At 61.6% G+C, this 10,725-nt stretch overlaps 1 protein-coding gene across 1 annotated transcript; it reads left to right on the forward strand.

Moving 5' to 3' along the window:
• The first annotated feature begins 1,951 nt into the window (after window positions 1–1,951).
• On the forward strand, window positions 1,952–10,419 carry LOC111145524 (coiled-coil domain containing 183). Its single transcript, XM_022500433.1, has 14 exons — window positions 1,952–2,021; window positions 2,490–2,611; window positions 3,069–3,146; window positions 3,319–3,486; window positions 3,616–3,720; window positions 5,560–5,682; window positions 6,968–7,093; window positions 7,191–7,245; window positions 7,770–7,870; window positions 8,471–8,631; window positions 8,863–9,031; window positions 9,122–9,232; window positions 9,302–9,398; window positions 10,297–10,419. Exons 1-14 carry the CDS (start codon window positions 1,952–1,954, stop codon window positions 10,413–10,415), a joined length of 1,605 nt encoding a protein of 534 aa, XP_022356141.1. The 3' UTR covers window positions 10,416–10,419.
• The last annotated feature ends 306 nt before the right edge of the window (window positions 10,420–10,725 follow it).

Here is a 10,725-nt window from a genome sequence, read left to right on the forward strand (position 1 = left end):
ACCGTTCCAAACGCACCTGCCAGATGAAGTCACTTCACTCCGGGCAGGGGAAGTAAAGGGTGGAGGGCGGCCAGAGCTAGCTTACTGGAGTTCCGTCCGCAGGGAGGGAAAGCTCTGAGTGGGCACGACTACACGCCGCCCCACACACCCAACGGAGGGAGAGGCAGCGACGACATAAAAGCTGGGCAAATCCATCGTCCTGGACAGCTGCCCTCCTGGTCACACCGAAGGCCCACGACCTGGAGCCATGCCGCTCCAGCCCCAGCCCAACTCCTGCACCTCCCGGCCTAGCCGGTCATTGAGAAGAACGCTGAGTGCCTACTGTGCACCAGGGAATCGGTGCGTGGGAAGGCAAAGTCCAAGATAACCATGGTGTGAGCGAGCGAGGGTCGGGGTTTTCTTTCATGTAATGGTCCAGGTGGGTGATCCAGGGCTGACAGGTACTCAAGGCCTCCCTCCAGTCTGCCCCCTGCTGTCCCTGCTGTCCCCCCTGCTGTGGCCTCTCTTCCAGGTGCACCTCATGGTCTCGGGCAGCTGTGCCAGCTCCAGCCATCGTGCCTTCATCCCAGTCACTAGGGAAGAGGACAGTTCACTCACCACTTGGGCTTACCCTCCATCAGCCAAAATTAAGTCATGGGGTACACGCCCAGGAGGACCACCTCGTTCTGGGCAGCCACGTACCCCACTAAAGTTCAGGGGTTTGAGGAACAAGGGAGAACCAATACTGAGGGACAGCAAGCAGGCTTTGCCCGCCGCCCAGGGAGAACAGGGGGCAGGGGGATGCCTATGACTGGTCCTTCCAAACCCCTGAGGCCTCAGAGGGATGGCAGAAGGTGAGCCTGTGGTTTTAAATGGGATGGGACTCACTCTCTTAAAAAGTGGCAATGACCAGGAAGTGACCCCTGTGTGGGGTCTTAGCCTGAGGGCCATGGTTATGAACTGCGTGTCCCGAAATTTACACATCACAGCCCTAACACCCAGGACCTTGGAATATGACTGCATTTGGAGACAAGGCCTTTAAAGAAATGATTGCATTAAAATGGGGGGGGGGAAGCCCTGATCCCATCTGGCCTGTGTCCTTCTGAGGGGAGGACACAGACACGAGCAGAGGGACGAACTTGTGGGGGCGCAGCGAGAAGATGGCCGTCTCCTAGCACAGGAGGAACCAGCCCTGCCAGCACTCTGATCTCAGACTTTCAGCCTCCAGGATATGAGACAATAAATTTCCACGGTGGCAGCCACACGGGCTGTGGCACTCTGTTAGGGCAGCTCCAGCAAATTCATGCAGCGTGGCCAGAAACAGTAACCTAGCTGGTATGCACCCCTGGGATCCCAGGCTGTCAGGGGTTCAGGGCATACAACTCCAAGAGCAGCGTGGGCTGGGGTGACCCCTCCCAGAGTAAATGACACCTAGAGCTAGACCCAGGAATTCCCCCAAGGAGGCAGAGGCATAGCAGGACAGGCTCCAGGCAGCAGGCAAAAGGCAGGGAGAGGTGGGATCTCACGAGCCAGGTCGTCCAGGGTGTGGAGTCTGAGCCTGGGGTGTGGTGAGGGAACGGAGATCCCATAAGGCAGAGGTGGGAAGTTTTAGGAGACTCAGTGGAGGACAGCATGGAGGTGTGGAGGGTACGGGGGGCTGGTGTGGGGTACAGTGTCAAACCACCACAGATCACGTCGTGCGGAAGGCGCCTCCTCCAATACCCCCGAGCTGAGAGCAGCCATAAGACACACATCCAGGGGACAACCCCCCAGGCTCGCTCGGGGCAGTGGGTGGGGGCAGGGCGGGCCAGGATCGCCAGGGTTCCCTGAACTGGACATCGAGAACCTTGGCCCCCATCACAATGGGCGGAGATTCCGGGGACAACCTGAACTGCGTGCAGTTCTGCCGAGCAGGCCCAGCACAGGGAGGGTGGGAGGTGCAGAGGGGCCCGAGAGGACTCCGAGGGCCACCATGAAGACGCGCAGCGAGGCAGAGACGGACGAGCAGATCCAGGAGCTGAAGACAATCACTCGGCTCCAGGGTGAGCCGCCCCCAGGGGACCACCCTGCCTGGCCTGCCTGGCCCCTCCCTGGGCTCAGAGGCTCTCAGATTTAACACAGGCCAGTCCAGGGCAAACAAGGGCTAGTGGCCACCCCCCCCCCAGCAAACAGACCTACGAGAAGGGACCAAAGGGGCTGCCACGCAGGGGGGCTTCAAAGAGATGTGCGAGCACCGCGAGCCCCAAATGTGGAGGAGACAGGAAAGGACCCACCTGTTTCCCTGGCCCGCGGGTCTGGAAGGGATCCCAGGATGTGCCCCGCACAGCCATCCCCATAAACACCGTTGAGCCAGGAAGCCGATGACCCCGAGCGGTGGGAGGAAGGACTGTGCCGTGGGATCAGCGTTCTCCTGCCTGCCCTGGTGTGGAGCCCCCTCAGCTCGGGGATCCAGACCCGCCCACATCCTGGCCCCCTGGCCTCTGCCCCTCCGCCCCCACCCCCTACCCCAGAGCAATGCCGGGCACTGCAAATCCAAGCGGTAAAGGAGAAGACGGCCAAGAACAAAAGCACGCTGGCCCTCCTGCGTAGCAGCATCCGTCGCGGGACCCAAGACTGGGCTTTGGCCAAAAAGGTGAGCAGTCCCATCCCCTCCCTGCAGACCCCTGGCTGGGGCTGGGGGGCTGGGGACATGCACTGCTGCAACAGTCCCACACTCAAGTGGAGGGCAGGCACCTTCTCTTCTCCTCCCTCCCCTGCCCTTCTGGAGCCAGGGGGCATCCTGGGGAGGGGCTTCCCAAGACCTGTTCCCCTAGCTCCAGTCACTCCCAAAGGTCTGGCAGGCAGGGTGGGCCTGACTGGGGTCCTTTTGGGGGGCTACCCCCTACAGCACGGGCCCCTCTGTCTCTCTGGCCTTGGAGGGGAGACCTGGGTCCTCTTCTCCAGATTCCCATCACATCTCAGCTGGAATGGTCTGGATGGGGCCTTGCTGTTGGGCTAGCACAGGGTAGAAGAGGCCAGGGGAGAATGCCTGGAAGGATGGGGGTCTGGGGGTACACACAGACCCCAGCTCAGCCACTGCCGCTCTGCAGTATGACCAGCAGACCATTTCCAAGGCTTGCAGGAAGGACGTGTCCATGAGGCTGGCGCACGGCCGCGCCTCCATGGAGGTAAGGTGGCAGGGGGACCCCTCGGCCTCGCCCAGCCAGTGCGCACCTCCCACTGCCACCACTAAAGGGCGCTGCGGAGCCCGTCCCGATCCTGGGGTCCCGCCCCTCCAGCCCCGCTGCGCGCCGGCTCCCCGTGCGCACCCACGAGCGGGCCGTGCCCCCCCCGACCCAGGTGACGCGGGAGAAGCTGCGAAAGTACGTGTTCGACCGCGTGAACGCACACAACGCGCTGATCCACCTGGTGCGGCGGCGGGGTCAGAAGCTGGAGAGCCTGCAGCTGGAGCTGGCCAGCCTGAGGAGCCAGCCGGCCGCCACCAAGGAGGAGCTGCACCTGCTGCAGGTGGCGGGGGCGGGGCCTCGGGGGCGGGGCTAGACGAGAGACACCGCCCTCCCTGGAAGAAAGCGCAGCCTCCAGGTGGGCAACCGGGTGGTGTGTCCCTAAGACCAGTGTGCCCTCGGGCCACCCCAGGTCATCCGCCAGCTGGAGAACAACGTTGAAAAGACCATGGTCAAGATCACCACAAGTCAGAACATCCACCTGCTGTACGTGAGCCTGCTGGACTACCTCAAGAAAGTGAGCCCCTCACCCCAGCCCCCAGCCCAGGGAAGCCATCTGGCCGCGGGCGCCGGGGGTCTCAGGACCCAGACTAGGTGCAGGGCTGGCATCTCAGTGGGGACAGGAGCCTCCGGGCGGGACCACACCCCCTGCTGCCCCCCCCCCACCGGCGGAGGGGAAGGGCTGCAACTCCCTTCAGGCCAGTGTGCCCCAAGGACAGACCCCTGCTTTGGGACCCCGCTGAGCAGGGGCACAGTGTACCTGTCTGGAAACTTGTTATTTGCTACTTCAAAAGGCATATCATGGGATGTATCAGAATTGTGTGGGTTTTCTCGCGTGTATTTGATGGCTCAGCGTTGTGTTTTGCCCCCATTCTTTGTCATTTGCCTGGCCTCTGAGGGCAAAAGTGGGTCCTGAGCCCTCAGAAAGTTCCCTGTTATAGAGGACAAGCCACCTCGGAGCAGGCCGGTAATCTCGAGCTTGCTGCTCACTTCTTCCACCCCCGCCCCCAGGAGAAGAGGCCTGGAGGAAGTCCCCAGGGTCCATGAGTCCCACTGGGAGGCAGGGCCTCTCTCCATGGGGAGGGGGAGGGCCAGGAGACAGGGGGGCTGGACGGGGGTGCCATGGTGCTGCGAGGAGCGGGGTAGCAGGAGGGGCAGGGACAGTGAGGGAGTTCTCCCAACTCCCTCATCCTGAGGCTGGTGCACGGGCAGCCAGGTGGGTGGCTGGCGGAAGTGTGGTGGGGGCGGAGGGTGGTGTGGGCACTGCAGCTCTGCTGGCTGGAGTCACAACCCTCCGGGTCCCGCCGGTGGCCCACAGAGCCAGGCACCGTGGTCCTCCTGCCTGTCCTTCTTGCCTCAGCGCCCTGTTCCTAGACACCCAGCTGCAGGTCCTGCCAACCTTGCCTTCCTGGGCCCCTCCTCACACCCTGCCCCCCGCTGCACTCCTGGGTCCAGCTCTCCTTCATTTGGGAGCATTATGTCCCCCCAGGGGCATGTTCTTTGCAGAACAGACACATTGTTTTCTTAATTAGGCTCCATGCCCAGCGTGGATACCAGCATAGGGCTTGAACTCACGACCCTGAGATCAACACCTGAGGTGACAGCAAGAGTTGGATACCCAACCAGCTGAGCCACCCAGGCACCCCAGAACATAGGCATTTTAAAAAAATAACTCCCATAGGCATCTATGTTTAAAAAAAACTAGCAAAGATTCTACATTGTAGTAACCAGTAACAAAATACTAAGTCAGATATATTGGGTATTTATGAACCTGGCTCTGAGCTCAATACCTCGTTATCCCGTCTCAACACATTCTGACAGCTACCTTCCGAAAGAGCCATTATCGACAGATGGGGACGCTCCGAGAGGTTAAGTGGCTTTCCCGAGTTCCCACAGCCGGCTGGTCAGGGCAGCCTTGGCCTTGAGCTCCGAGTCTCTGACCACACATCTGTGTGTTGAGCCTCCCTGCCTCACTTCGGACAGCAGCCAGTCCCTAGCAGCAGGCTCCCTGGGTTGCGGTCACTCCTCCCACAGTGGGACACCCCATCGCCATCCTCAGGGCTCACGCAGTCTAGGATAAGGAGTTGGGGGCAGGCATCATCCACTCTGAAAGTGCAGCATCTGGTTGGCCACAGGCCCTGCTCTTGCCCTTTGTTTTTTTTTTAAGATTTATTTATTTTAGAGAAAGAGTGTGCACGGGAGAGTGCAGAGGAGGGAGAGAGAATCTTAAGCTCCGCACCCGGCACGGAGTCCAACTTGGGGCTTGATCTCACGTATGACCTGAGCCAAAATCATGAGTGGGACACTCAACCGATGGCGTCACCGGGCGCCCCTGCTCTTGCCCCGTTCGATGCAGGAGCTGACTGGGTACCCCATGGAGCTGGACAAGCTACAGAATCTGGTGGACGACTACTGCTCAGAACTGTCAGACATGACAGGCATGTCCCAGGATGCCGTGATGATTACCGATGAGGTCAAGGTGAGCTCAAGCCCCAGGGCTGGGGGTCCCACAGGGCTCCCTCGCAGACCCATCCGGCCCAGGGTCCACAGGACACCCCAGACCCACACAGCCTGCCATCAGTGGCTACCCCACGAGCCTGCTCTGCTCACACATGATGGCCCTGGACACAGAGGGTCCCACCAGGCATGGGAGCCTGAAGGGAGACACAGGAGGGAGCTCGCCTGGCCCAGGCAGGGACCATCCCGTCACCCAGTCTGCCTGCCAGTCAGGCATGCTTCATCCTCACGAGGGGACAGCGTACCAAGCCATCCAGTCATCCATGAGGAAATGTCACCACACCATTGGCCCGCGCTGCAGAGAGAGCAGTGGGTGACGTGGGGCCATCCTGGGGCACTTAACCTGCTCAGGGAGGCGATCCTTGAGTGGGGCTCTGGAGGTTGGAGATTCCCAAGCCCTGGAGGTTGAAGGACAACAAAAGTCCTGGGGCATAACCAGGCCAAAGGGGGAGCAAGTGGCCGGAGCAGAGAAGATGCAGAGGAACAGAGTCTGCGAGTGCGGGGAGGCAGATGTGGCTGGGGTTTAGCTCCTGGCCCCCCACCCAACCCGGAGCTCTGGGAGGAGACACAGGGGCGTTGGGATCAGATCTGCATTTCAAAACCAGGTGTGGTCCGGCTGCAGAGACAGAAAGGAACCACAGTCCAGATGCTGGTCGCCTGGGATGGGCCAGTTGTAGCCCTGGGTACCTAAAGTCAACCGGGCTCAGAAGTCTCTCATGGTCACCCAAAGGAGTCTGGTGCCGAGCGAGATGTGGTTGGGGAGTGGGAGAGCCCCATCCAGGATGCACAGACAGGTGCGGGTGGATGATGGGTTTAGCCACTAAAACAGGACATGTGGGAGGAGACAGGGTTTGGGGGAAGATGTCAGGTTCCTTTTTAGACACGTGGAATCACTCCCCATTGAGTGAGTTCTCAGTGGAGCCCGCCGAGGCAGCGGGGAGCCCAGGCACCAAGAGAAATGGGAGCCCTGAGCCCTGGCTACGGCTGGGGCCAGCGACTCCAGCAGAGGAGTGGAAGGGGAAGGCGGCATCCCTCAGAGGCCAGGGAGGGGGGAGAGCCCAGAGAAGAGGGTGGGAGGCAGGAAGGCTGTTGAAAGCTATCAGGCAGGAGCATTTTAGGAAGACGGACACAGCCGAGAGCCTCCAACGCTATTCCCAGATCTGAGATATGGGACTGAAACTGAATACTGGACTTACACCACGGGGTCTTGGCGAGACATGACCACACCCCACCTCCCCTGTCCCCAGATGAACATGCGGCAAGGGGAGGCGACTTTCATCCAGGAACGCAGGGCTCGCGAGAACCGGCTCAATCAGCAGAAAAAGTTGATTGACAAGATCCACACGAAGGAGACCAACGAGAAGTACCGCCGGGTGAGTCCCCGTAGGACCCCCACTGCAGCATGAGAGACACTGGGTGGCTGCTCCCCAGCAGACGGCGCTGCTCACCTCATCCTCCCCTTCCCACCAGGGCCGGCGGGACCTGGACTTCCCCTCCAATCTGATGGGTACAGAGACCGTGAAAGGTGAGCGCTCAGCTCTCTGCCGCCCCCAGCCAGGGTCCCAAGAGGCCAGCAAGGGCTCAGGCCACCCAGTCAGGTCTCTGTAAGGCCAGGTGCACCTGCAGCGGCAGGGGCGAGGGAGACTCCCGCCTCTCCCGGCTCTACCTGCAGGGGCTGAGTGCCAACAGCCACGGCCCGCAGCCTTGGGCTCGCTGCCAGGTGTGGCCAGGACCCCAGCTTCTCCGCTGTCCCATGGTACCCCAGGGCTCCATCCCCCAGTGATTCCCCAGAAGGGACAAGTCCGGCCCCCTGGACCCTTGGGCTGCCGTTGAGAAGCACCGCAAAGCCCCCATACCAGGCTGTTTCTGGACAGAGTCGCCCTGGGGCACCCTGGAAGGGCCAGCTGGGGGGGGAGGCAGGACAAAAGTGCAGGCAGGTCTGATGAGTCCTGCCCAGCTCTCTGGCATGCACAGACGTGTTTGATGGCCTCGAGCCGAGCTCCCACGCTCTTCCTGAATGCTGGCCACCTTCCTCTCTGCTCTTACCAGTGAGAAAAAGAGAGACCTCCAAGGCGGACATCAAGTACCAGACAGATGTGACCGCTTTGGTGGAGAAAGTGAAGACAGCGGTGCGGTGCTCCCACCTCTGGGTACCTCTCCCTGGCTCTCCTGAGGGAGGGTGGGAGGCGAGGAGCCCCTGCCCCAGCCCAAGGCCTGGCTGAGCCTCCTGAACGAAGGGACACAGAGCCGCCGCCCCCACGGCTGAGAGTGGAGAGCGTGCCAGCGTCTCCAAGTCACTTGCCAACGGCTGCTCGGAGCCTGCTGGGATTCGAGGATCCAAGTGCCGAGACCCCCACCTACAATTCCATCCCTTCCCAAACCCCTAGGACATGAGAGGCCGCCTCTGCCTGGCCCTTCCATTTAACCTGATGTGGGTTTATCATCAGTAAGCCTTAGTTCCCGTCCTCGGCCCTGACGTGAGCTTGTCCATCCTCAGACAAGTGGCTCCGAGCGCAACAGTGTTTGAGGGGCGCTCTCCTGTCTCTGCCTTGGCCGTCTGCCCTCTCGGCTTGTGGTGTGGGTCCCATGCGCTGACCCGCAGAGAGCACTGGGCCCAGTGCCCGGCCACAGTCACTATCATCCCGACCATGGGGAGGCGCCCAGAAGAAACCAGTCCCGGTCTTGGGGGGGCTTGTGCCCACAGGGCCCACCGGGCCCACACCCGCTTGCCCCCACGTTGGCCTCACCAGGACATCGCTGGCCAGTTCCTGGCTCAGAGGAACACCGAGGAGAACCTGGAGCTGCAGACGGAGGACTGTGAGGGGCGGCGGGCGAAGCTGGAGGCTCTGATGAAGAAGCTGGAAGTGGAGCAGGCGATCCTGAAGTTCCGCGAGACGCCCGCCTCCGCCAGGTAGCCCGCCAGGCCCCGGGGCCCCCGACAACAGCCCACGTGCGCTGGGCCCGGCTCGGAGCCAAGAGCGTCCACTGTCGACGAGCCAGCAGGGACCTGGCAGGTGGACTGGGGGACCCCAGCCAAGGGGTGCCACACGCCCACGTCTGAATTCCGGAGTCCCTGAATTTAGCACAGCACCTGGCTCTGGGCGCCTTGGCCTGAAATCTCTGCCACCATCCTTCTCAACAGCTTCAAGTCCGTGGAGAAGAAAATGAAGGACATGCTAAGAGAAGAGGAAGACAGACTCCAGCTGGCCTACTCCAGCATGACCAAGAGCCAGAAACTGCTGCTGACCGTCCAGACAGGCATCGACAACCTCTTCATCCGGCTGATTGGCATTGCCCTACCCACAGCCCAGGTGCCAGCTGTGGGGGTGGGGGGTTGGAGCTGTCTGCAGAGGCCCTGGGAGAAGCCAGAGGAGAGACAGGACCCTCCTCCCGGCCCACAGAAAGAAGTGGCGCTCTCCGACAGCCTCGACATGTTCGGCAAGCTGGCTTACTGCGAAGCAAAGCTGCTGTACCTGGCCGACAGAGTGCAGACGCTGTCCATCACCGAGGAGGTAGCTGGAGGCTGGGCGTGCCCACCGGCCCCCATTCCCCTGGAGCTGACAGTCGCCTGTGCCCTGCAGGTTGACACAAAGGTGAGGGATACCCTAGAGACCTCGACTCTGAAGGAGAAGCACAACACCAGGGTCAGCTTTGAGGACCTGGAGGACGATATGATAGGTACAGCCTCGGGGCTACCCAGCCATGGGGAGGAAGGGAGGAACAAGTGGCAGATGGCTCCGTCTGACTGGGACAGCGTGGAGGCACAGGGCCCCGGGGTGGGGAGGGGGTGCAGTGCCACAAGGACTGAGAGGGTGTATGCCCCGCACCCACAGGATTATAATTTAGGGAAGTGACAGTGAGGAAACAGAGAGGCTGATGCCATTGAAAGGAGAATTTGTAACATTTCCTGAACATGTGGGAGCATCACTGCCTTGGGGGAGTCCAGAGAGGAGTGAGGGAACGGCCTAGGCCAGAGCCTTTCTTGGAGTTTCCGCAGGAAAGAGCAGGTGGAGGACAGGGAAAACAGCTTCCGATGGGCTGTCTGAGTAATGCTGGCGGGCTTGGGGTGCAGGAGCTGTTCCCAGTTGCCTGGTGCCCGACCCTGTGTTGATTTAGCGGGAGAATATTGGCTTAGTGAGAGAGTTTGATGAGGAAGGGGGTTGAGAGGGGCGCCTGGGTGGCTCAGTGGGTTAAGCCTCTGCCTTGGGCTCAGGTCTCTGGTCTCACGGTCCTGGCTCTCGGCGGGACGGGGAGCCTGCTTCACCCCGCCCCTGCCTGCCCATCTGCCTGCTTGTGATCTGTCTCTGTGTCAGATAAAGACTCTTAAAAAAAAAAGAAAAGGGGGCCGGGGGAGTGGGCTCTGAATCAGTCGGTTTGCAAGCGGCCAGCCTTCCGCCTCGGTAAGAATGGGCCCTCCGAGTGGCAGCCTCTGTCCCCAAGCCCGTAAGGCCCCTAATGCCAGCGCACCAGGAAGAGAGGAATTAAGAAAAAGTGGCCAGCCTGTGGCCCCGGGAGGCACGCGCGCTGACCGAGCCGGAGCGGAGGCGGGCGCCCTCCTCCTCGCCCTCCTTTCCAGAAACCTTCCAGTTCGCGGACGTGGACCACAGCTACGTGCCCTCGCGCGCCGAGATCAAGCGGCAGGCCCAGCGGCTGCTGGAGGGCCGGCTCAAGGCGGCCAAGAAGAAGAAGAAGTAGCCCCCGCCCCGGCCCCGCCGGCTCTTCGTTACACAAATAAACATTTTTCCAGGACGGCTGGGGACACCGGGGACGGCAGTCTCCGCACGAACCCGGCGGCCGCGGAAGTGGGGGTCACGCTGGGAGGCGGGCGGAAAAGTGGGATATTGGGTGTGGGTCCGGAGTTGAGGGGTGAGTCGGGGGTGGGCCCAGCGAGGACGCGGACGGGCGTGAGGCCCACCCCGAAAGCAGGGGGACAGCTCCGAGGACCGGCCGGCCGACGTGGCTCCGCTCCCACCGCCGCCCGCGCCCTCTCGCGCATGCGCGCGCC

Source organism: Enhydra lutris, unplaced genomic scaffold (genome assembly GCF_002288905.1).
Source record: "Enhydra lutris kenyoni isolate GAN:26980312 unplaced genomic scaffold, ASM228890v2 scaffoldscaffold13, whole genome shotgun sequence".
In the NCBI taxonomy this organism is placed as follows: Eukaryota; Metazoa; Chordata; class Mammalia; order Carnivora; family Mustelidae; genus Enhydra; species Enhydra lutris.

What these genes read in the sequence shown, in the direction of transcription:
- LOC111145524 (XM_022500433.1), top strand. Translation starts at nt 1,952, where the DNA reads ATGAAGACGCGCAGCGAGGCAGAGACGGACGAGCAGATCCAGGAGCTG. An exon ending in AGGAGCTGCACCTGCTGCAG is followed by an intron (nt 3,487 to 3,615) that starts GTGGCGGGGGCG and finishes GGGCCACCCCAG; the next exon opens with GTCATCCGCCAGCTGGAGAA. An exon ending in CGCTGTCCATCACCGAGGAG is followed by an intron (nt 9,233 to 9,301) that starts GTAGCTGGAGGC and finishes TGTGCCCTGCAG; the next exon opens with GTTGACACAAAGGTGAGGGA.